Here is a 23243-nt window from a genome sequence, read left to right as displayed (position 1 = left end):
GCTGGCCAGACTTATACGGTCTGTGCCCTGAAGAGGACAGTACAAATAAAAAAGTAGCACATGAATTTATCTTCTTAGGCAGACTGGATGGACCGTCCAGGTCTTTTTCTGCCGTCATCTACTATGTTACTATGTAATTGATTTCAGATCTGTGGGTAGAGCATTCTATATCTGCGTGCTCGTGTAAGAGAAGGTGGTGGCATGCATCATCTTGTATTTTAGTCCTTTACAGCTGGGGAAGTGCAAATTGAGAAATTTGCGGGATGTTCTTTTGGCGTTTTCTGGGTGGTAGGTCCACTAGGTTCAGCATGTAGATAGGGGCGTGTGCGTGAATGATTTTGTGTACAATCGTACAAATCTTGAATGCAGTGCGTTCCTTAAGTGAGAGCCAGTGCAGTTTCTCTCTAAGGGGTTTTGCACTTTCATATTTGGTTTTTCCAAATATGAGTCTGGCGGCAGTATTCTGGGCTGTTTGGAGTTTTTTGATAGTCTGTTCTTTGCAGCCTGCATATAGTGCATTGCAGTAGTCCAAATGGCTTATTACCATTGACTGTACCAGGGTGCGGAAGATGTGTCTCAGGAAGAATGGTTTTACTCTTTTGAGTTTCCACATGGTGTGGAACATCTTTTTTGTCGTGTTCTTCACGTGGGTATCGAGAGTGATGTTTTGATCTATAGTAACTCCGAGAACTTTCAGATTTTGTGAGACAGGAAGAGAACAGTATGGTGTGATTATGGTGGAGAAGGTTTTTGTGTTATTTTGGGAGGTATGTACAAGACATTGTGTTTTTTCTGCGTTAAGTTTTAGTTGGAATGCATCCGCCCAGGTGTGCATGATTTGGAGGTTTTGGTTGATCTCGTTGGTGATTTCATTTAAGTCATGTTAAATAAGGTTGGTGAGAGGTGGGATCCTTGCCATCCAAGAATTCACCTTTCATCAAATCCAACTATGATGCCTATGATATTGTCTCCTGGACAGCAGCTGTCGGCATTGCCACCTGACTCATAGCGTGGCTGAAAGCCTCTGATGTTAGAGATGACCTCCACGATTGCTTAGTTGATGCTCCCTGCCTTGGAGACTGCTCCTTTCGTGAAAAAGTGAAGGACACTATCCCCCAACTCAAGACTCCTCCACCATTTGCGAGCTCTCTGCACAGCCTCTGGACGATGCATCCCACTACCGAAAGACTTCGCCTTCCAATTAACACAGATCCTATCATCAGCTTTTCCAACAGTACTATCCATGCTGACGTTTTCTCCCCTTTGCCAGATCCCAACCATCAGATGCAGCTGTACACTGTGAAACAGTGGAATAGGGAACGTGAACAACCTTCTGCTGCCCAAAACCCAACTTTTGACACTCTGCCGGTGAGTGTGGGGGGGGGGGGGGGGGAGGCTCAGCCACTTTGCCTCAGTCTGGTGGGCCATCACCTTGGAACAGTGGGACCTCCAGGTCATCTGAACAGGGTACTGTCTCAACTTAACCTCCGGTCTCCCTCACCTCAACTGTCCAAACCTCCATACCACATCCCCACCCTGGTGGTGGAGCTGGACTTCTTGCTCAGGCTAGTGCCGCAGCATGGCAAAGGATTGTACTCAAACTTCTTCTTCATTCCCAAGAAGACCGGGGGGGGTCTTGATCCCATTCTTGACGTATGTCTCCTCAATGCCTGCCTCGGACACGAAAGGTTCAGGATGATTTCGCTCACCACTGTTCTTTCTCAACCACAGCAACTGGCTAACCACCACTATCAGCATAAAGTGCTGCTCTTCAGACTCTTGTCTGCAATATGGGTCTTCATCAAGTGTTTTGCTGTAGCAGCAGCCCATCTCCAAAAACAAGGGCATTTTGTCTTGCCATAACTCTACAATTGGCTTATCTCGGTGCACTCCAGGGAACACTTAGAAAACACCATTTGAACCATCCTGGGTTTCATTGTCAATTACAGCAAGGCATCCCTGCAACCTACATACTCTGTTATCTTTGAGATCTTCTGGATTCCTCAGCAAGGGTTCTACCTTCCCGATCAGACGAGTAGCATTCTGTTGTAGATAATACGCTGAAATCTGCTCAGTGTGCAACCTCGGCCAAAAAAGCAAACGGAATGCTAGGAATTATTAGGAAAGGGAAGGTAAATAAGAGCGAAAATACTTCAACGCCTTTCTGTTGTGCCATGGTACGTCCACACCTTGAATATTGTGTTCTGGTTGCCATATCTCAAAAAGATACAGCAGAATTAGGAAAGATTCAAAGAAGAGTGACTAAAATGATAAAGGGGATGGAATTCCTCTCGCATGAGGAAAGGCTATAGAGGGTAGGGCTCTTCAGCTTGGAAAAGAGACAGATGAGGGGAGATATGACTGAGGTCTACAAAATCCTGTGTGGTATAGAACGAGTAGAAGTAAATCAGTTTTTTTACTCGTTCCAAAAGTACAGAGACTTGGGGACACTCGAGGAAGTTACATGGAAATACTTTAAAAACATATAGGAGGAAATATTTTTTCACTCAATGAATAGTTAAGCTCTGGAACTCTTTGCCGGAGGAGGTGGTAACAGCGCTTAGTGTATCTGGGTTTAAAAAGGTTTGGACAAATTCCTAGAGGAAAAGTCCATAGTCTGCTATTGAGACAGACATGGGAAGCAACTGCTTGCCCTGGGATTTGTAGTATGAAGTGTTGCCACGATTGGGTTTCTGCCAGGTACTTGTGACCTGGTTTGGCCACTGTTTGGAAAAGAGAATACTGGGCTAGATGGACCATTGGTCTGACTCAGTGTGGCTACTCTTATGTTCTTAGTCACACTGTGCAACCAGTTCCGCTCAGCACCCCACATGTCTGCCCACAGTGTTGTCAGGCTACTCGGCCACATGGCAGCCACAGGTTTCCTTGGTCCCGCATCCGCGGTTGTACATGGATCCTTTGCAGTGGGACCTCAAACTATATTGTAACCAGTGCACCTAACTACTTACCACATGGACTCCACTTCCTGTCTCCATAAAACAGTCTCTGCTATGGTGATGCAGTTCTCTGTTCTCTGAGAAGGCTGCTCATTCACACCGCCAACACCCCCAATAAGGGCTGGGGGGCCCACTTTGACACCCTACAGACACAATCTCTGGGCCTCTCATGAAGTTCAGCTCCATATCAACCATCTAGAGCTCTGAGCTGTGCCCTGCAGACCTTTCAAACCTGGATTTGCTACAAGCAGAGTCTCATTCAGACGGATAACCAAGACACTATATTCTGCATAAAACATCAAGATGGATCAGGATCTGTCCGCCTCTGCAAGGAAGTCTTCCGCCACCTTGACCATGCATGCCAGCCTCTAGGCCATGTATATACCAGGTCAGTCCAACCTGATCGTGGACTCGCTCAGCTGCAAACTCAACCCACACGAGTAGTCCCTCTACCTCACAGTAGCCAGTAGAGTGTTTTGCATCTGGGGGACCCCACACATTGACCTCTTTGCATCTTTAGACAGTCCCAAATGACCCCAGTTCTGCACCCTTCAGCCAGGAGCCCCCGGCTTTGCCAAGGACACCTTCTTCATTCCGTGGACAAACCATCTCATCTACACCTTTCTGCCATTCTCATTCATTTCCAGAGTCTTTTTCAGAAGATTGTTCGACTTTACGCACTTCATATTCACTGCACCATGATAGTGATGGCAAATCTGGTTTCCTGTCCTTCTGAACTTGGATGACTTTGAGGCATATTTTCAAAGCACTCAGCCTTCCAAAGTTCCATAGGTTTCTATGGAACTTTGGAAGGCTAAGCGCTTTTTTATTATTTTGTATTTTTTATTAATTCTTTTATTTATCCTTTTATACATTTTACAAGCTTTAATACTTGTGCAAGAAAAACAGATTAATTTGGTTTACAAAGAAAATTTCTAACAAGAAGTTAAAAGAAAATAGGCATCTTGTCTTAGACCACCATAACTGGGGGAGTATGCCGATAACTCAGGAGAAGAGCTTATCAAAAATAGTAAATAATAAGTAAAGCTTAATGGATATTACCACTGTAAATCTTCATTACTTTCCCTGAAGTTAATACAAGTTGGCTTCAAACAGCTTTCATAATATTCTTTTGTGCAATAAATTGTTTTAGGTGATCCGGTACAAAAAAAACATATTTTACATCCATATATTTTACAATGCATTTACACGGATAGTTTAGATTGAAAGAGGCCCCCAATGTCAAAACTGCTGGTCGTAAGAGCAAAAATTCCTTTCTTTTTATTTGTGTAGCTTTAGTAACGTCTGGGGAAAATTTCTTAGAGCCAGTTTTCTCACCAGCTCCAAGTCCTGTTGAAACACAAATGATACCAAAAGGGTTTGCCTATTAGTTTTAGAGGTCAAGGAGATTTCCAAAAGTTCTGATACATTTAAGTCACCTTGCGGAATCTGTAATTCATCATTTGATCTTTTTGATGGTAAGTAATAAATTTTACTCAAAGGTGGAATATTATCAGAGGTAAACTTTAAGTTTTCCACCAAAAATCTTTTAAAGATATCCATGGGTGAATACACTGATATCCTAGGAAAATTTAACAATCGAAGATTCAATCTTCGGTTGAAGTTTTCAAAGTATTCAAATCTGTTGTGAATTAGTGTATTGTCCTGTATCAGCTTAACAGTTGTTTCTTTCATTTTGGTGGAATCAGTATTCAAAAGATTTATTTGCTCATTGACCTCACTTTTCATTGTAGTAAATGTAGTATTTAAAGTCTGTACCTTTTCAGTCAGTAAATCAATCTTGCTAGTTGAAGTCCTCATCGTATTATCCAAACGCTGGAGCACCTCCCATATCGTCTCCAGCGTTACCTTTGCATTCGAGGCCTTAGATGTTATTGGACTCTCCTGAGAAGCAATTATGCCCTCTGGCTCCGATGGCAGGGAAGCCCCGGCAAACAAACCGACTTTCTGGCCCAACGGTGTAGCGCTTACTCCGACTTCCGGTATCGGCGTTCCACCCTCGAAGTCGAGCGTCGCCGGTTGCAAAGGTGGGCAAATATTTGGAGGGGACAACGACGTGTCTATACCCAATATTTCGGCGTCTCCTAACGCCGTAATATCAGCAGGACCTCCAATCTGAACAGTGGAATGTCGCGTCAGGAACTGATCAAGCTTCTGCTGGACGGGCGTTGATGTTAGCGCCGACTGGGCCGCCGGTCTAACGGTCCCCTTTCTCTTGGTGTGCGGCATCGTAGAGGTAAGAGAAAAAAGAAAGAATCTTTAAAGAAAAAGACCCAAGAGTAATTTCAATCTCCAGCAGCGTTGAGCTAGTCACCGATGCAGACAGATGGTACCGCCACCATCTTGCTCCGCCCCCCACCAAAATTCCAGGCTAAGCGCTTTGAAAATATACCTCTTTGCCCCCAATCTTGCTTGGTCAGCATCCATCCCTCCTCACCCAACAGCAAGGCCAGATTCTCCACCCCAATCTGCCCACCTGTGTGGAGATTGAATGGTGCATTCTGTATTGCATTCCAATCTCATGCCAAGTTTCTTACTTCCCGAAAGCTATCCAGAAGGAAGCCATATTGATACAAATGGACCTATTTTTTACCTGAGTACCTGTGTCCTGTCCTCTTCACTGTTTTCTGACCTATCTGCAGATACTTTTCTGACTCTGGCCTCAAGATCATCTCTGTTCATCTTCATCTCTCTGCCATCTCTGCTTACCATGACACCCATCTCCATTCACACCCTTATTTCTCGTTTCATTCAGAGTCTTACCAACATTTGTCCTCTGTGGGACCCCTCTTCATCATGGGACCTCAACGTCATCTTGGATTAACTAATGATAGAGCCCTTCAGGCCCCTTGGCATAGCCTCCCTCAAGCACTTAACAACCTGGATAACCATCTTCTTCACAGCCATCACTTCCGCCCAGAGTCAATGAACTACAGGCCCTCGCCACCTACTTTCCTTACATGCAGTTTTTTCTAACAGAGCTCTCTTACACACCCATCCCAAATTCCTTCCAAAGTCATCTCAGATTTTCACATCATCAGTTCCCCGCCACATGCATCCCCGGCAGAGTGGGCTCTCCACTCTTTAGACTGCAGAAGGGCGCTCCTGTTCTCGTAGAATTCCTGTTCCCATGGAACTCTTGTTCTCGTGGAACCCGTTGATGCTTATCTCAACTATGTGTTACTTTCAACTGTAACAACCCTGTCCTCCCAACCTTGAAACACTTTATCTCGTTGCTCTTGGACGGCATCCATTTCTGCTACAGCATGGCCAATCACCTGTCACCTGGCCACATTGGAGCACACAGACTGAGACCCAGCCTCCTCAGTGGTCTCATCTTCAAGCTACTCCTCTCCAGGATATCTGCAGAGCAACAGCCTGGCTCTCTCTCTCAACACCTTCACTAAACATTACTGCTTAGACCAATCTTCTGCTCAAGACATGCGCTTTGGACAGTCTGTCCTTTGGAAACGCTTTGCTTGCTAATTACTTCAAATGCCCTTCTCACATCAGCTGGGGACTTGCCAGCAAATGTGCCTGCATTTTCCCTGCTTGTCTCCAGAGAAAACAGTTGCTTATCTGTAATGGAGGTTCTCCGTAGACAGCAGGGCGATACAGCCACAATTACCCACCCTCTTTCCCTTCTAGGTAACAAGTTCAACTAGAGACAAAGTGAGGATAGGGGGAAGAGTGCACTGAATGTGGGAGCACCTGCACATTCCCAGTAAGCAAAAGCTTACTATAGCTAGGGGACAGGATCAGTCTGAAACCACCACCAAGTGTGTCTGCATTCTCTTCTGTCTCAAGAGAGCTCTTGTTACAGGTAAACAGCATACTTACCTTGTAGATGCTTCCACGGCTAGGGGAGCCTTGTAGCTGTTGGGTACCGCATGTGTATGGACCAGCCGTGTATGTTTTTTTCCTATTTTGGACCCAATTTCAATGTTTCTCCATCCTTTATGATCCATCAGGATTTGCATGCATACCGCTGTGTTATTTTGCTAATATCCATATAAAGGTTTGAGATTTGATATACCACTTTTCTGTGATAAAATCAAAGTGATTTGCATTTATTATATGCAGGTACTTTCTGTGTACCTAGTGGATTCACATCTCTAAGTTATTTGTACCTGGAGTAATGGAGTAATGGTGACTTACCGAGAGTCACAAGGAACAGTAGTGGGAATCGAACCCAGTTCTCCAGGTTTTCAGTCCCTTGCACTAACCATTAAGATACTACTATGTTTTTGGTTTTGTTTTGTTTTTCAACTTTTTCAATATTTTTTCCAAGGGAATAGAGAGAAATCTGTTTCTTGGCACATACACGTGCAGCCTTAGTCTTGTATACATTTTCATTTCTGCATCTGCACATTTTCATTTCCATAACCAGATTCACACATCCACAAACCATCTAAATTTGCACTGTGTAAGTTTTCAGCTGAATATTCATCTTAATTTAGTTATGCTTGTAAATTTCAGCCTGTCATTCTTTTACATAGGTATGAGTAATTTATAAGCCTAAGGCTGAAATCAGTGCTAGGTTCCTAACTTCCCCCTTCCCCCCCCCTTTTTTTTTTTTTTACAAAGCCACACTAGCGGCTGTTGGCGTGGTAATTCCAGTGCCCTGGTTCGCCTCTTCCCTGCCCACAGTCTATATGCTGTGGTTTCCCTCTCTATCTCCCCTCCTCCCTGATCCCAACATCACCCCTTGTCTTTAACCTCACTCACCGTAAACAGATCTCTCCAAATCCCATAGGAAAAGTACCTGGGAAAGTTTGCTCAGTACCAGTGATTAACTTTGGTGAGGAGGAACCTTGGTGCCAGGTGCGCGAAGGCCCTGCTTGTCCCACCACCTCTGACATGTTCTTTATACACTATGAGTGGAGGACTGGCCTAGTGGTTAGAGCACCGGTCTTCCAATCCAGAGGTGGCCGGTTCAAATCCCACTGCTGCTCCTTGTGATCTTGGGCAAGTCACTTAACCCTCCATTGCCTCAGGTACAAACTTAGATTGTGAGCCCTCCTGGGATAGAGAAATATCCAGAGTACCTGAATGTAGCTCACCTTGAGCTACTACTGAAAAAGGTGTGAGCAAAATCTAAATAAATAAATTTGTATCTGCCAGTGGGGGCAGGACCTTCATGCATGTGGTGTCAAGTCTCTCCTCTGCACCAAAAATAAACTGCTGGGCTGGTACTTTTCTTTGATCTCGTGGGACTGTAAGGGAGTGGGAAGATCTGTTTGTGGGCCGTATAAAACTTGTTTTCAGGTCATAGATTGCCCACCCCTGCAGTAAGCTGTGCGGTGATTTCCAACCTCATTCATGCCAGTGGGGGGCAATGCTTCAATACTGTTTTTAATCACTAGGGACAGGCAGGTCGTCTGCAGCACTACAGAACTTGCTTGTTCCTCACTGTTGAAAATGTGGTAATGAAACAGCACCACCACTAGCAGGAATTTGAGGACTCCTGCACTGCTTAGAGTAGTACTCAACCCAGTCCCCGGGACACACTTAGCTAGTCAGAGTTTCAGGATACCCATAATGAATATGAATGAGATTGATTTGTATTCATTGCCTCCTTTGTATGCAGATCTATTTCATGCATATTCATTGAAGATATCCTGAAATCCTGACTATCTGGGTGTGTCCTGAGGACTGGGTTGAGCACTTGTGGCTTAGAGGGTCTCCAGGTGCATTCAGTGAGGTTTTGGGCAACCTCACATCCAGGTGGTAGCTGTAGCAGGGATTTATAAAGCATTAATATGGTCCTAATTGCACTCTTGTTAAGCATTAAAGAATTGATGTCAAGGCGAAGGAAGATGGTGCCTTTGACAAGGTGGTGCTGGAGAGAGACTTGTCTTTATCTTGCCCTGAGGGGTAGAGCTTTGGTACATCCCACCAGTCTGGACTGGTCTAACAGGATGAAAAGGAAGGTGAAATTTATTCTTATTTCTAATTTCCTTTCCTTGATCACAGCTAGACCAGTCCATTTCCCACTCAGGAAGACTGCAGCATTTGGAGGATCTCTCATGGCATTTCCCTTGTGCTTAGTTATGCCTGTAAGATTTTCACTTCTGTTACATAGGGTTTCCTTTACAGGGTCTTGTATGTTTCTCTATATCAGCAATGGTGCTAGCATATGAACATGTACCACTTCTTATCAGAGCTGCTAAGTTACCCATTCCAAGAGGGAGACTTTATTGCTGGTTCTGGGTTTTAAATTTACACCCCCAAAGCAGTGTAGTATTTGTAGTGCATGATTCTACCCATTGAAATCATTTATGCAGGTTCCATAATGCACCATGATGAGGTTGGCAGAAATCCAGGGTTGGCCAAAAAGTCTCCCTCATGGAATGGGTAACTTTGCAGCTCTGCTTTATAATGATGTCACTGGAAAGTTCAGCCTTTCTGCCTCCATCTGCTGGTAGAGTGACATTAACCTGTCAGTTTGGACTAGTTTATCAGAAATCAAGGAAAGGAAATTAGCAGGCAAGAACAAATTTCATCATTTATCCAGTTTAGATTAATTGTTTTGAATATTATCCCCAGAAACATTGACACTAATATTAAAGTTTTAACTTTAAAATATTTATTCTTAGAAATGGAGTTGATGGAAAATGAAAATGTCCACCTAAATGCATTGAATTTACAGAAGAATGCCCTCATGCAAGAATTATTGGAACTCAAGAAAAATCTTAACGGTATTATATGTACTTTGTAATTTTGTATGATGATTGTGAATATATCTTTTGATAAGCTTTGACATAGGTGCCCCGTATAAGAGGCTTGGGGAGGCTAAGCCTCCCCAGCCCAACCCTGACCATCTTGTGTTTCTTCTGCTGCTCGCCGTCTCCATCATCATTTTTTACTGCACTGAAGAGTTCTGCCTCGGCACCGGCAATTCGGAGTCAGCCTTCTGCCAGCATCGGGGCTTTCTCTTCAGGCATGTCTCACTCCCTCCCAGCTCTGCAGAAAAGAGGAAGTAACGTTAGAGTCCTGGACGCCCCTGAGGAGAAGCCCCAACGTTGGCAGAAGGCTGACTCTGAGTCTCTGAATTGCCGGTGCCGAGGCAGAACTCTTCAGTGCAGTAAAAATGAGGACCGACCGGGGAGACAGCAGGCAGCAGAAGAAACAGGGAGAAAGATGCAAGACTCCCAAAACGAGTGGAAGTGAGCCTTTGTAGCCCAGTAAGTAAACAAGGAAGCCAATTTGGTTAATGTGTTTCCCCAGCATGACATCCTCACTGCCTTCAGCCCAAACAAAACAAACAAACTTTTGAGCTGCTGCATCTAGGTTGTTCTTGATTGTTGATCGTAACAAGGCTAAAGCTGGGGCACATGGAATCACATTTTAATGTCATCTCATTTGTAGGAATTAGCATTTTAGATACACAACTGGATTATTCTGTTTTTAGGCATGTTTCAGGGACAAGTGGTTTTATAGGTCAAAATAAAAATAAATATATTTTTAATGCAGATCTCTTTTGCAGATCTCTTTTGTTTAAACATAACTAAATGGGCTATAAGCCCCTAATGGTGTATTAGGTTCTGCCCAGTGTAATATTTTTGGTACAGTAAAGTTCTGAGTGTGTTTTTCCACAAAGATGTGCATAGTGTTTTGCAGTTGAGCGATTATGGTTAGTATATGCTTTGAGCAATCACTTTATTCTTTGACATATGATACATATTTAATATCTAAATTTAATAAAAGTATTGTGACTTTTATTTTTATTTATATTTTTTCTGTGTGTTATCAGACAATTATGGATTTAAGCTCCACCCCTGGCCCCATCCCTAACTCCACCCCCGTTAGCCTCCCCAAACAGTTGGGCCACCGACCGCCTATGAGCTTTGATGAAACAAAGCAAATTCTAAAGTTCAAATATTTTTGTTTCAAAGTATATAGGCTATCTTTGAGGAACAAAAGTATCAAGAAGTATCCTTCAAGACTAAAGGGAAAAAATAAAATATGTTTAGTGTATGTTCTCATATCTGTGAGGAATATCAGGTATTATGTTGTCATACCTCGCTGCAAAACCATTTAAACATGATAGAATAATTCTCTGCTGCATCGCCTTGCTTTTTTGTTCTTAATAGTGATTTTTATGACCCAGCTGCTGTCACAAAGCACTCACTAATAAACCGGTGAGCAACAGCTTTTTTGTGCTACAGAACCCTTCATGTATTTTTCAGGTATTGAGAGGCAGCATAAATTTGGTATTTCTGCAGTACAAACTTTAAGGGCTATTGTGCTCTTGAATGAACGTGTTTGTTCAAACTTTTGGCTTTGTGTAATTGCTGTAGGACTATGGTCATTTAAAATAATTTAAAAACGGACAACATAACCCAGTAGAATAGTTAAATACTCATTTTGTGTGTGTGTGGGAGGGTAGGGAGTCACACAGTGGTTGACAGTGGTGGCCATTAGGCACCCCATTTCCTCTGCCTCTTCTTTCATACCTTAGCTGGCAGGGTTCCTTAGGGCTTATTAGCTGAAGAAATCTAGAGCCTGTCCTGATTCATTAAAAGTACAGGAGTTGGAGGCAACACTTTGAGCCATTGATGCTAACAATGCAAGCATGCTTAGTTATGACAGCTGTGCACGCTCCCGGTGCTGACATCAGTGACTCAAAATGCTGATACAGACTGCTAATCTTTAGATCACTTGGGTTGGGCTCCAGATTAGAGAGCTGCACGGGAACGGGGTTTGCGGGAATCCCGCGGGATTCCCGCAGGGACGGAAGCAGTTCCTGTGGGGTTCCTGCGGGGACGGAAGCAGTTCCTGTGGGGTTCCCGCGGGGATGGAAGCAGTTCTGCGGGGTTCCCGTGGAAATGTAAGCTACACCTGCACCAGCCTCTCATCTACTGAGTACCAAGTTCTTTGACTGCTGTCTCCTCCTCCTCCTCTTCCTACTTGCTTTAACAGCACAGATGTGGAAATTTTCCATTAAGGAGGTGGTAGAGACACAAATGATGATGGAATTCAAAAAGGTGTGGGATGAACACAGAGGATCTCTAATTAGAAAATGGAAGTTATAAAAAACCTAACGTTAAATGGCTGCATGGGTGTGGATGTGTGAAGTAATGCTTAGATGGCGACTCTGGCTGTGATTAACTAGGGCCAATACCGGGCAGCTTTGTATGGTCTGTGTCTAATATATGGAAGTCTGGTTTAGGATGGGCTGGAAAGGGCTTAGACAGCAACTTCAGTGGCTGGAACATAAGGACAGTTCTGGACAGATTTTTACGATCTGTGTCCCACAAATGACGCATAGACTGGAGTGGACTTCACCGACAACCCCAGCAGTTGGAACATAAGGATAGGGCCAGATAGACTTCTATGGCCTATGTTCCAGAAACACAAATGAAAGACCATAATCAAGTATATAATATCACACTCGTTGATTTAATCATAAATTGATAATGAGTGTGACTATTGGGCAGACTGGATGGACCATTCAGGTCTTTATTTGCTGTCACTTACTATACTACAATTAATCCTCTTTGCTCCCGGGCTGATGAGCAGACCTCAGCTCTGACACAGGCATGAGCATCAGATGTCATCTGACCTACTGGCGCGTGCATGTGGTGACCTCTCAGCATACAGCACCAGTAAATCAGAGACAAATCTTGCATGTGCACACCAGAGTGTTCCAAGTTTCAGCTTCCATTCCTTCCTTGCCTACAGTGCTGTGGCTCAAATCCAGAGAGAGACTGAGGGAGCTGACTGGAATTTTCTTTTAGGTACCATTAAATTCTTACAGTGATGTGTGGGGATGGGTTAAGTTTCTTGCAGGGACAGGTGGGGATGGGTTAAATTCTTGCGGGGGCGGGTGGGGACGGGTTGGGATGGGTTACATTTTTGCGGGGATGGATGGGGATGGGTAAGATTCCAGCAGGGACGGACGGGGATGGGTAAGATTTCTGTCCCCATGCAACTCTCTCTACTCCAGATTTCTCCATCTGGAGCCGGTGTGCCTGGCTGCTTGGATGGGCCTGAGCCAAAAGTGGTGGGGCTCACTACAACCCAACACTCTTGGAAGGGCCCACTTATTTGTAAGCAGCATTCTCTTGTGCTAATATGGCTTATTCTGTGTTTGCTTTCATGACCCAGCAAATGTACAGTCCTGTTCAATACACTTCTATAAAGTGAGGAGTTACAATTTTAACTGTTCCCCAAAATGATATTTTAAGTCTCTGTTGATGATATAAATTTGGATTGTCATGAAGATTTTCTTACAGTAGTTGGTATTTCATTGATTAGCATTAGGCAGTTCTAGTTCTCAAAAGCCACAAATAGGTCACATGTTCATAATAAATATAGGGCCTGATATTCAAAAAGATTTAACCAGGCAGGAGAGCCTCCTGCCCAGTTAAATCCCACTGAGCAAGCCAGAACCAATTATTGTCACTGAACATGTCTGCTAATTGGCTGTCCACTGAATTTGTGTGCTGTTAACCAGGTCCTGGTCTGAATATTGGCTAGTGTCTGGTTAACATCCATGTCAGTGGTAAGTTAACTTTGAGCCCTTTTACAAATGTGTTAAAGAGTTAATGTAGGTATTAGCATTAGATTTAGGCAGACAGCCATTGTAACATTTAACACAGTGCCTTAACATTTAGCACATTTTTTCCCTTGTTAACTGACAAATTTGGAGTGGGGTGAGGAATGTGCAGGGAGTGTACCTTACACTTTAACATACTGTAAGGTACCAGGCTTGCCAACTTTTTGACAGAGAAAAAAACCCACCTGCACTGCTTCTTGCCCATCCTGTCACCCTACTATTGTACCCTTTCTCTCCTCACCCTGCCCCTCTGTAACCAACTGTCTGCACTAGTGCTACCATCTCAGAAGAAAATACTGCCACAGATTTGCAGATGACACAATGCGTGCTGATTGTGAAATTGCAGGAAGACCTTAGGGAGTTGAACTACTGGGTATCCAAATGGCAGATAACACTTAATGTGGACAAATACAAAGTGATGCACATTAGGAAGAATAATCAAAATCACAGTTACCTGGTACTAAGATCCACCTTAGGAGCCAGCACCCAAGAAAAAGATCTAGGTGTCATCATAGACAGTATGCGGAAATCTTCTGCCCAATGTGTGGCGGCATCCAAAAAAGCAAACAGAATGCTTGGAACTATTAGGAAAGGGATAGAAAATAAGACATAGAATATTATAATGCCTCTGTATCGCTCCGTGGTGAGACCACACCTTAAATATTGTGTGCCATTCTAGTCACTGTATCTTAAAGATATAGCAGAGTTAGAAAGAGGTTCAAAGAAAAGTGACCAAAATGATAAAGGGAATGGCTCTTCTCTCATATGAGGAAAGGCTTAAGAGGTTGGGATTCTTCTGCTTGGAAAAGAAATGGCTGAGCTGGGATATGATGTATGATTATATCAAATGTTTACCTTTGTTATGCTATAATTTAAATACAATACATGCCTTAACACCATTCATTCACCATCATTCATACTCCCTACTATATCACAACACACTTCACTTTATTCTACTTATCACAATTAATGCTTCATGGGACCGTTGTTGCTAAATTTCAATAATTTCAATTCTCATATCAGCAGTTAACATAGTGGTTTTGACCATTTTTCTCTTAATCATGATGTTATTTAGGTTCATCGGTTCTTCAACTCTATAGACTCAGTCTTTCAGAAAAGCACGTAAATGTGCTATCCTTAATGTGTTATTCAAACACAGTGATGATCTCTTTACTGTCATATATTTATCTCACCAGTGACCTCACGTCACTATGTGTTCAATGATGAAAGCAATCCACTTTCAACTGATGATCACGCAATCCACGTCCTCATAAAAGCCACAGGAATAAATATCCGTTCCTAAAAGCAGTGATCTTTTTTGTCATCCCGACATCCTCTTCCACATAAGTACATAAGCATAGCCATACTGGGAAAGACCAAAGGTCCATCAAGCCCAGCATCCTGTTTCCAGCAGTGGCCAATACAGGTCACAAATACCTGGCAAGATCCCCAAAAAAGTACAAAACATATTGTATGCTGCTTATCCCAGAAATAAGCAGTGGATTTTCCCCAAGTCCATTTAATAATGGTCTATGGATTTTTCCCTTAGGAAGCCGTCGAAACCTTTTTTAAACTCCGAAGCTAACTGCCTTTACCACATTCTCTGGCAATGAATTCCAGAGTTTAATTACACGTTGAGTGAAGAAAAATTTTCTCTGATTCGTTTTAAATTTACTACATTGTAGCTTCATCGCATGCCCCCAAGTTCTAGTATTTTTGGAAAGCGTAAACAGACACTTCACATCTACCCGTTCCACTCCACTCTTTATTTTATAGACCTCTATCATATCTCCTCTCAGCCGCCTTTTCTCCAAGCTGAATAGCCCTAGCTGCTTTAGCCTTTCCTTATAGGGAAGTCGTCCCATCCCCTTTATCATTTTCGTCGCCCTTCTCTGCACCTTTTCTAATTCCACTATATCTTTCTTGAGATGTAGCAACCAGAATTGAATACAATATTTGAGGTGCGGTCACACCATGGAGCGATACAAAGGCATTATAACATCCTCATTTTTGTTTTCCATTCCTTTCCTAATAATACCTAACATTCTAAATTTGCTTTCTTAGTCGCAGCAGCATTATAACATCCACATTTTTGTTTTCTGAGGAAATCAGGACATTATTCACAGCACTCCCTCCTCCCCCTAGGAGTTGTATTCCTTTAGCTTGATATTGTTCTGTTTGTTCTGCATGCTCAAGTCAGGCAGTAAGGTGGGATGATGTGAAAAGATTCTTAAACTATGGAATGCTGGGTAGCATCCGGACTGAGCTCCATCGGGTGATGTTGCCCATATCTGACAATGCGTGTCGTCCTGTCCTCAGAACACCTGCCACAGGTGAATAACTTCCTTTCCTGATGTTACTTCAAAGTCTACCACTTTGCAACCTCAATTCTTGTCCTGGAAAAGATTTATTTGTATATTACTATATATACTCAAATATAAATTGAGAAATTCCCCCCTCCCCCCCCCCCCCCAAAAAAAAAGGAAAATCATGTCTTGGTTCATATTCAAGCTGTTTGTCTCCCATGTGGTGTCCCACATTTCTCCCCTTACCTCTTTTTCCCAGGTTGGCTGAGTCTGACATAAAATGCATTGTGTTCAGCTGGTGTCTGCTCTCCTTTATAGAATAGGCTCCTATTAGGTGTCTCTTTAGAGCAGGGCTGTGGAGTCGGAGTCATGGAGTCGGCAGCAATTTTGGGTACATTGAGTCGGAGTTGGAGTCGGCAAAAATGTACCGACTCAGACTCCTCATACATTTGAATAAAGTACTTCTCTGCTGTGAATAAAGCTTAGTACCTAGTTGTTTCACTAGTGTGAAGTCCAGCTGAACTATTTTGCTGGAGAGCTTCCCTCTGCTCAGTCTCCCTTTGCATTTACTGACCTGCTGTAGAGCACCTCCTCTCTGACCCCACAGTGAACTTAAGCTCCAAGAGAAGATCATTCAGCACACATAGATAAGACAGCAGAGAGACTCCACCTAACTTCCTCTCTCTCTGCAAGAAGAGCTTTATATTTTAGTGGAAGTGGCACACCATTCACAATGACAAAAAGAATGTCAGGAAACAAGACAAAGTCTGCTGTTTATGAACACTTTACAATATCAACAGATGGGAAACATTATGTGTGTCAATGTATTATAGAAGATGATGATGGTGAAAAAGCATGTGATGCAAAAATTAGCAGTTTCAGTGGTTATGAAAAAAAATGCACCTACAAGAGCATCACATTTAAAAAGACACTTGCAGCGTTTCCATCCTAAAGTGTTAGAAGCTGTGAATGAGAAAGATAGCAATGAAAACATTCCATCTACTTCAGGGTCAATAAAAGATCAGAAATCTACTGGAGGCCAGACACAACTATCAAGATTTTTTACAGCTGACAAAGTTACTATAACAATGACACCAGAAAAATTCAAAAACCACATCATTGAAATGGCAGTAAAGAATAGTATACCACTATCTTTTTTTTCACAACCAGCCTTTTTAGGCTTAAATAGAGAAATGGCTAAAAAGCTGGGAGTTTCTCTGGAACGAGAAAGTATAAGGAAACTTATTCTTGAAGAGGCCAAATTTAAGAAGGAAGAACTAAGAAAAAGTCTGAAGGGACGTTTTGTCTTTATTAAAATGGATGCCTGCACACGTCACAGAGTCAATTATTTTGCAATTAATGTTAGATTTGCTGATGAAAACAAAAAAAAAAAAAACAATAACCCGGACATTAGGAGTAAAGGACACTCAGGCACATCATACCAGTGAGTATCTGCAGAAGTTAGTGGAAGGTGTTTTAGAAGATTTTGAAATTAAAAAGGAACACATTCTATGTATTGTAACTGATAATGCTTCAAATATGTTAAGCACAATTGAAAAAATGAAGGAAGTTGATGAAGAAAGCAACATACAAATATCAGAAGATGACAGTTCTGCAATTCAAGAAAGCTGTGAAAGTTTGGATGATATTGCTGAAGAAGCATCTAAGTTTATTACCATTCAACATATGCGTTGTGCTGTTCATACTCTGCAACTAGCAATAAGAGATGGATTGAAGGATCGTCATGCGGCTACACTAATTAGCAAGTTGAGGCAAGTAGCTGTTGCAGCCAGGATCCCTAAAACAGATGCTGTTCTGAAGAGACGTGCTGGAAAAGGAGCCATTTTGGATCAAGCAATGCGCTGGGGAAGCACTTACTTGATGATAAAGCGTTTGCTTGAACTAAAGACTTTCTTGAAGAACTGGACAATGTAAATGTTTCATTAAAAGAAAACCAGTGGGCTCAAGTTACAGAATTAGGCTATTTTCTTACCCTTTTGCTGTTACCAAGAAGCTGCAATATGAAGATTTAACACCAGGTAAATTCTTCTTGGAATGGAAGGGCTTGATATATAACCTTAACAAAAGTGGAGGATTAATTGCTGATGGCATTGTATCTTCAATGAGGAAAAGAGAGGAGCTCTTGCTGGATAATCAAATTCTCTTAGCTGCTATTTATGTTGATCCAATGAGCTGAATTTTGTTGAGCAGTGACCAAATTGCTACAGGAAAACAGGCACTCTATGACATAGCAGTTCGCATGAAAGGGTTGCTACCTGAAACTCATAAACCACTGGATGAAGCTAAAGCTATAAATACTGGTGGTAATGGTAACTCAGGTTCATCCTCTTCAAATGAAGAAGAGAATTTTCAAGCCTATTTGGACAAAATGGAAGCTTCAAAAGCAAAGCGATGTCGGTTAAGCATGGAAAAGCACCCTGTAAATGTCCATATAAAGAAATTCATGCAAGAGTTTTTTAAAGGATTAAAAGAAGTGGAAAAGTTTGACCGCTCATCAAAACTGACTATAGAAGAAGCCATCATTGTTTATCCAGAGATTGTCAGTGATGCAGCTAGAACTGTAACAGCAATGCCACCCACCCAAGTCAGTGTTGAAAGACTGTTTTCAGCACTGAAAATAATCAAATCAGATTTAAAGGCTTCTATGAAGGAGGATCTGGCAGAAGCAATTCTGTTTCTAAGAACAATATATTAGTTAATTTTGGATTATGTTTAACAGCTATTCTACAGCTATATATGCCAAGTTTAAATAATATATAAGTTGTTTTAGGTTTTCCAAATGTTTTTGGTTTATGTAGGTTAACTTTGATTTTGTTCTAATTTCCAAAGGATGATGTTCAAGAATTTCCAAAGGATGTGGTGGTTCTAGATTTTTATACTTGCTAATGCTATGATGACTTTATACTTGATAAAAAAAACAATAAACATAACCTTGTTTTTTTATGTGTGTGTTTTTTGTTTAAACTTTAGGATTAATGAATATTTATAGTTTCTTTAATAAATAAAATAAAAAGTCACAATGACATAGATTTTAAACCCAAACATTAACATGCAGCCTTGCATGCTGCACTCTTTCAGTCAACATGCAAAAAAAATACATATTAAAAACTGAGGAGTCGGAGTCGAAGGATTTTTGTACCGACTCCACAGCCCTGCTTTAGAGAAGTGCGCTCAAATTGCCTGGATTTATTCAAAGACTGTATGTTGTCTGAAATATATAAATTATATTTTGTAAATAATTGTTCTATGTTCAGATGTTGAAGATAAATTAAATAAAGCTATAAGTATCACAAAATCTTTGGAAGCAGAAAGAGACACGCTTATTCAAAAACCACAACTGGATCCAGAGTGTTTAAGGTAAGAATACGATTCTACAGAATATTTTCTAGTTCTTGAAATTTTTCTCTTGTTTTTAACCAGTGTTAGAAATAATACTGAGATTTAGGGATCACTAGTGGCTCATTGGAAATTTGCAAAGAAAATTCCTGAGGTAACATAGTAACATAGTAGATGACGGCAGAAAAAGACCTGCACGGTCCACCCAGTCTGCCCAACAAGATAAACTCACATGTGCCATTTTTTTGTGTATACCTTACCTTGATTTGTACCTGTCTTTTTCAGGTCACAGACCGTATAAGTCTGCCCAGCACTATCCCCACCTCCCAACCACCAGCCCGCCTTCCACCACGGGCTAAGCTTCTGGGGATCCCTTCCTTCTGAGCAGGATTCCTTTATGTTTATCCCACGCATGTTTGAATTCCGTTACCATTTTCCTCTCCACCACCTCCCGCGGGAGGGCATTCCAAGCATCCACCACTCTCTCCGTGAAAAAATACTTCCTGACATTTTTCTTGAGTCTGCCCCCCTTCAATCTCATTTCATGTCCTCTAGTTCTACCGGTAGAATGTGACTATTGACAATACATCAGGAAAATAAGAAGTTACTGCTTTTTAAAGAATTGTGATGGTCCTTTGACTTTTATTGCAATTGGTTAGTTTGAAATTTTCTAAATCAGAGGATGTCTTGTGAGCCATTCAGACTTGAAGTAGAGGAAAATGAAATTAAGGCACATCATTTTATCCTATAGCTGAAATGCTGTAAGTTCTTCCTAGACTTCTAGTCCAGTGATCTTCACTATTTTAGAAATAGAAGATCCGCTTCAATCCGGCTTTCGCCCACTACACTCGACAGAAACAGCACTCTTTAAAGTCTGCAATGACCTGTTCCTTGCCAAATCCAAAGGTCACTATTCCATCCTCATCCTCCTCGACCTATTGGCCGCCTTTGACACCGTCAACCATAATTTACTTCTTGACACACTGTCCTCATTTGGGTTCCAGGGCTCCATCCTCTCCTGGTTCTCTTCGTACCTTTCCCAACGCACCTTCAGAGTATTTTCTAATGGCTCTTCTTCCACCCCCATCTAGCTCTCTGTTGGGGTTCCTCAAGGATATGTCCTTGGACTACTTCTTGTCTTGATCTACACCTCTTCCCTGGGCTCGCTGATCTCATCACATGGTTTCCAGTACCATCTCTATGCTGATGACACCCAGCTTTATCTCTCCACTCCCGACATCACAGTCGAAACCCAGGCCAAAGTTTTGGCCTGCCTCTCAGACATCGCTGTCTGGATGTCCAACCGGCATCTGAAACTGAACATGGCAAAGACTGAACTCCTTGTCTTTCCACCCAAACCCTCTTCTCCTCTTCCCCCACTTTCCGTCTCTGTTGACAATGCCCTCATCCTCCCCATCTCTTCAGCCCGCAATCTCAGAGTCATCTTCAACTCCTCCCTCTCCTTCTCTGCCCATATCCAGCAGACAGCTAAGACCTGTCGCTTCTTCCTCTATAATATTAGCAAAATTCGCCCATTCCTCTCTGAACAGACCACCCGAACCCTCGTCCACTCGCTCGTTACCTCTCGTCTTGACTATTGCAACCTTCTCGCTGGCCTCCCGCTTAGCCATCTATCCCCCCTTCAATCTGTCCAAAATTCTGCCGCACGTCTTATCTACCGCGTGAACCGATACTCTCATATCACCCCTCTCCTCGCTTCTCTGGCTCCCTATCCGCTACCGTATACAGTTCAAGCTTCTCCTATTGATCTTCAAGTGCACTCAATCTGCAGCCCCCCATTACCTCTCTACCCTTCTCTCCCAGAATGTTCCCACCCGTAACCTCCGCTCTCAGGACAAATCACTCCTATCTGTACCCTTCTCTACCACCGCTAACTCCAGACTCCGCCCCTTCTGCCTCGCATCACCTTATGCCTGGAACAGACTTCCCGAACCCATACGCCATGCGCCCTCCCTGCCTATCTTCAAGTCCTTACTCAAAGCCCATCTCTTCTCCCTTGCTTTTGGCGCCTAACCACCTTCCCCATTCATGTTACCTACACTGACTACAGAGTTTGTAACCTCTAGATTGTAAGCTACCTACACTGACTACATAGTTTGTAACCTTTAGATTGTAAGCTCTCTTGAGCAGGGACTATCCTTCCCCATGTTAAACTTGTACAGCGCTGCGTAACCCTGGCAGCACTATAGAAATTCTAAGTAGTAGTAGAGGTCATGCTACATAAAAACTTCAGTGTGAAAGCCAGGACCATTACTGGATAATGATAATTGATAATTACCATCAATGTGATTGATGTTGTATTATATTGTAAACCACATTGAGCCTGCAAATAGGTGGGAAAATGTGGGATATAAATGCAACAAATAAATAAATAATGTGACCTGTGCCCTGGATAAGTTGAGTGCCCCCCTCCAATGTAGCAGCTATCCCAGTTGCTCAATCACTGTGTCCTAATGCTTTTCCCCTATATTCTGTTTCTCAACAAACTCTTCAAAATACACATTTATAACCCCATTGCAACCCATCTGAACCCTAATTTGCCTCATTAATATCTGCTATTTTCGTTTTACTCCCATTCCCTCCAGGCTGGCTCTCTTCCATATTTAACCCCCTCCTACCTTCTCCAGAGGCTTGCTTTCACTGTTGCCTTTAAAATAGCTGTTCTTTTAGGATACTCAGGATATGAAGTTTTCACTCATGGATGTTGTCATTCAACAGAGGCAGGTATGATGGAAATGAGCGGCTAGCTCTTAAGGAATCTGGTAATGCACAGGGTCACTTTTTTGTTCTCTTTTTGTGTCATAGCCCAATAGGGTGCTAGGTTGCATAGAGAGAAGTATAACCATTAGAAGAAATGAAGCCCCACTTGGAGTATTATGTCTGGTTTTAGAGGCTGTATTTTTAAGGACACAAAAACTTGAAATGGTTTGGGTTTTGCGATGACAGACCTGCAAGAAGAGACTTGAGGACCTGGAAAGGAGGTGCTATGATACAGATGTTTAAATATTTGAAAGGTAGTAATATGCAAACAAAATTTTTACAGAGAAGGGTATGCAGTATGCAGTAAAACTAAACGTGAATTGAGGTTATTTGGGGGGGGGGGTGTCGACTTTAGAGTAAGTTTAGGAATGTTATTGTATTTGATCTTTAATACAGATGTGTATGTTTTGTAAACAGCTTAGGTTTTAGTAGTATAAAAGTTTGAAAAATAAATAAATACTTATTTTAGTGGGTTAGTGGGTGCCTGGAATGCCCTCCTACGGGATGTGGAAAAGGTGAAAATGGTAATGGAATTCAAGAATACGAGGGATAAGCACAAAGCATTTCCATATGGAAAGAGAACCTAATCAAAACAACTTAGCCATGCTTAAGCAACAAATCTATTAGTTGGGAAGTAAGGCTGGTGTTGGGCAAACTTCTACAGTCTTGTCCTGGTTTTGGATAGATAGATTGGTTGGGCTGGAGCCAGCTTCAATGGAAACTCCAGTAGTTGAAAATTAAGCCAGTTCTTGGGCATACTTCTACAGTCTATGCCCTGAAAATGGCAAGGACATTTCAAGTTTATGTACATATATTTTGGGCAGATTAGATGGACCATCTGCTGTCATCTACTATGTTAGATATTTTTTTAAATCCACAGTATGTTTTTCTCACTTGTAAATTTTCTGCATAAAATCACCTTAGAATTCTTTCCTTCCTTCCTTCCTTTTGTCTCCTATACAGATTTTCCATTTGTTTATAAAGTTGTTTATATGTGTGGTCTGCACCAGTCCTAGTGTATCAAGTAGCTCCCCTTTAAATTTTTGGACAATAACCTATTTGATTTTACTTTGGCTATTTTCCCCAATAGCACCCTATAATTTCAAAAAGTATAGGTAGTGCACCAGGACCATATCGGCCACTGATGCACATAATTAGTGTCTGGTATGCCTTGTACCCAATACAATTCTTACATAAGTACATACGCGCCGCCATACTGGGAAAAGACCAAGGGTCCATCAAGCCCAGCATCCTGTC

At 42.2% G+C, this 23243-nt stretch overlaps 1 protein-coding gene across 1 annotated transcript in view; it reads left to right on the top strand.

The window, feature by feature from the left end:
• Positions 1 to 23243, top strand: part of CCDC172 (coiled-coil domain containing 172) — an 81751-nt gene that overhangs the window by 28253 nt on the left and 30255 nt on the right. The window contains exons 5-6 of the mRNA XM_030204793.1: positions 9578 to 9679; positions 19124 to 19226. Coding sequence (XP_030060653.1) covers positions 9578 to 9679; positions 19124 to 19226 — 205 coding nt within the window. The remainder of the gene's footprint in view (positions 1 to 9577; positions 9680 to 19123; positions 19227 to 23243) is intronic.

This window comes from Microcaecilia unicolor, chromosome 5 (assembly GCF_901765095.1).
Source record: "Microcaecilia unicolor chromosome 5, aMicUni1.1, whole genome shotgun sequence".
NCBI classification, from domain to species: Eukaryota; Metazoa; Chordata; class Amphibia; order Gymnophiona; family Siphonopidae; genus Microcaecilia; species Microcaecilia unicolor.
This window is presented reverse-complemented; position numbering and strand designations above follow the sequence as displayed.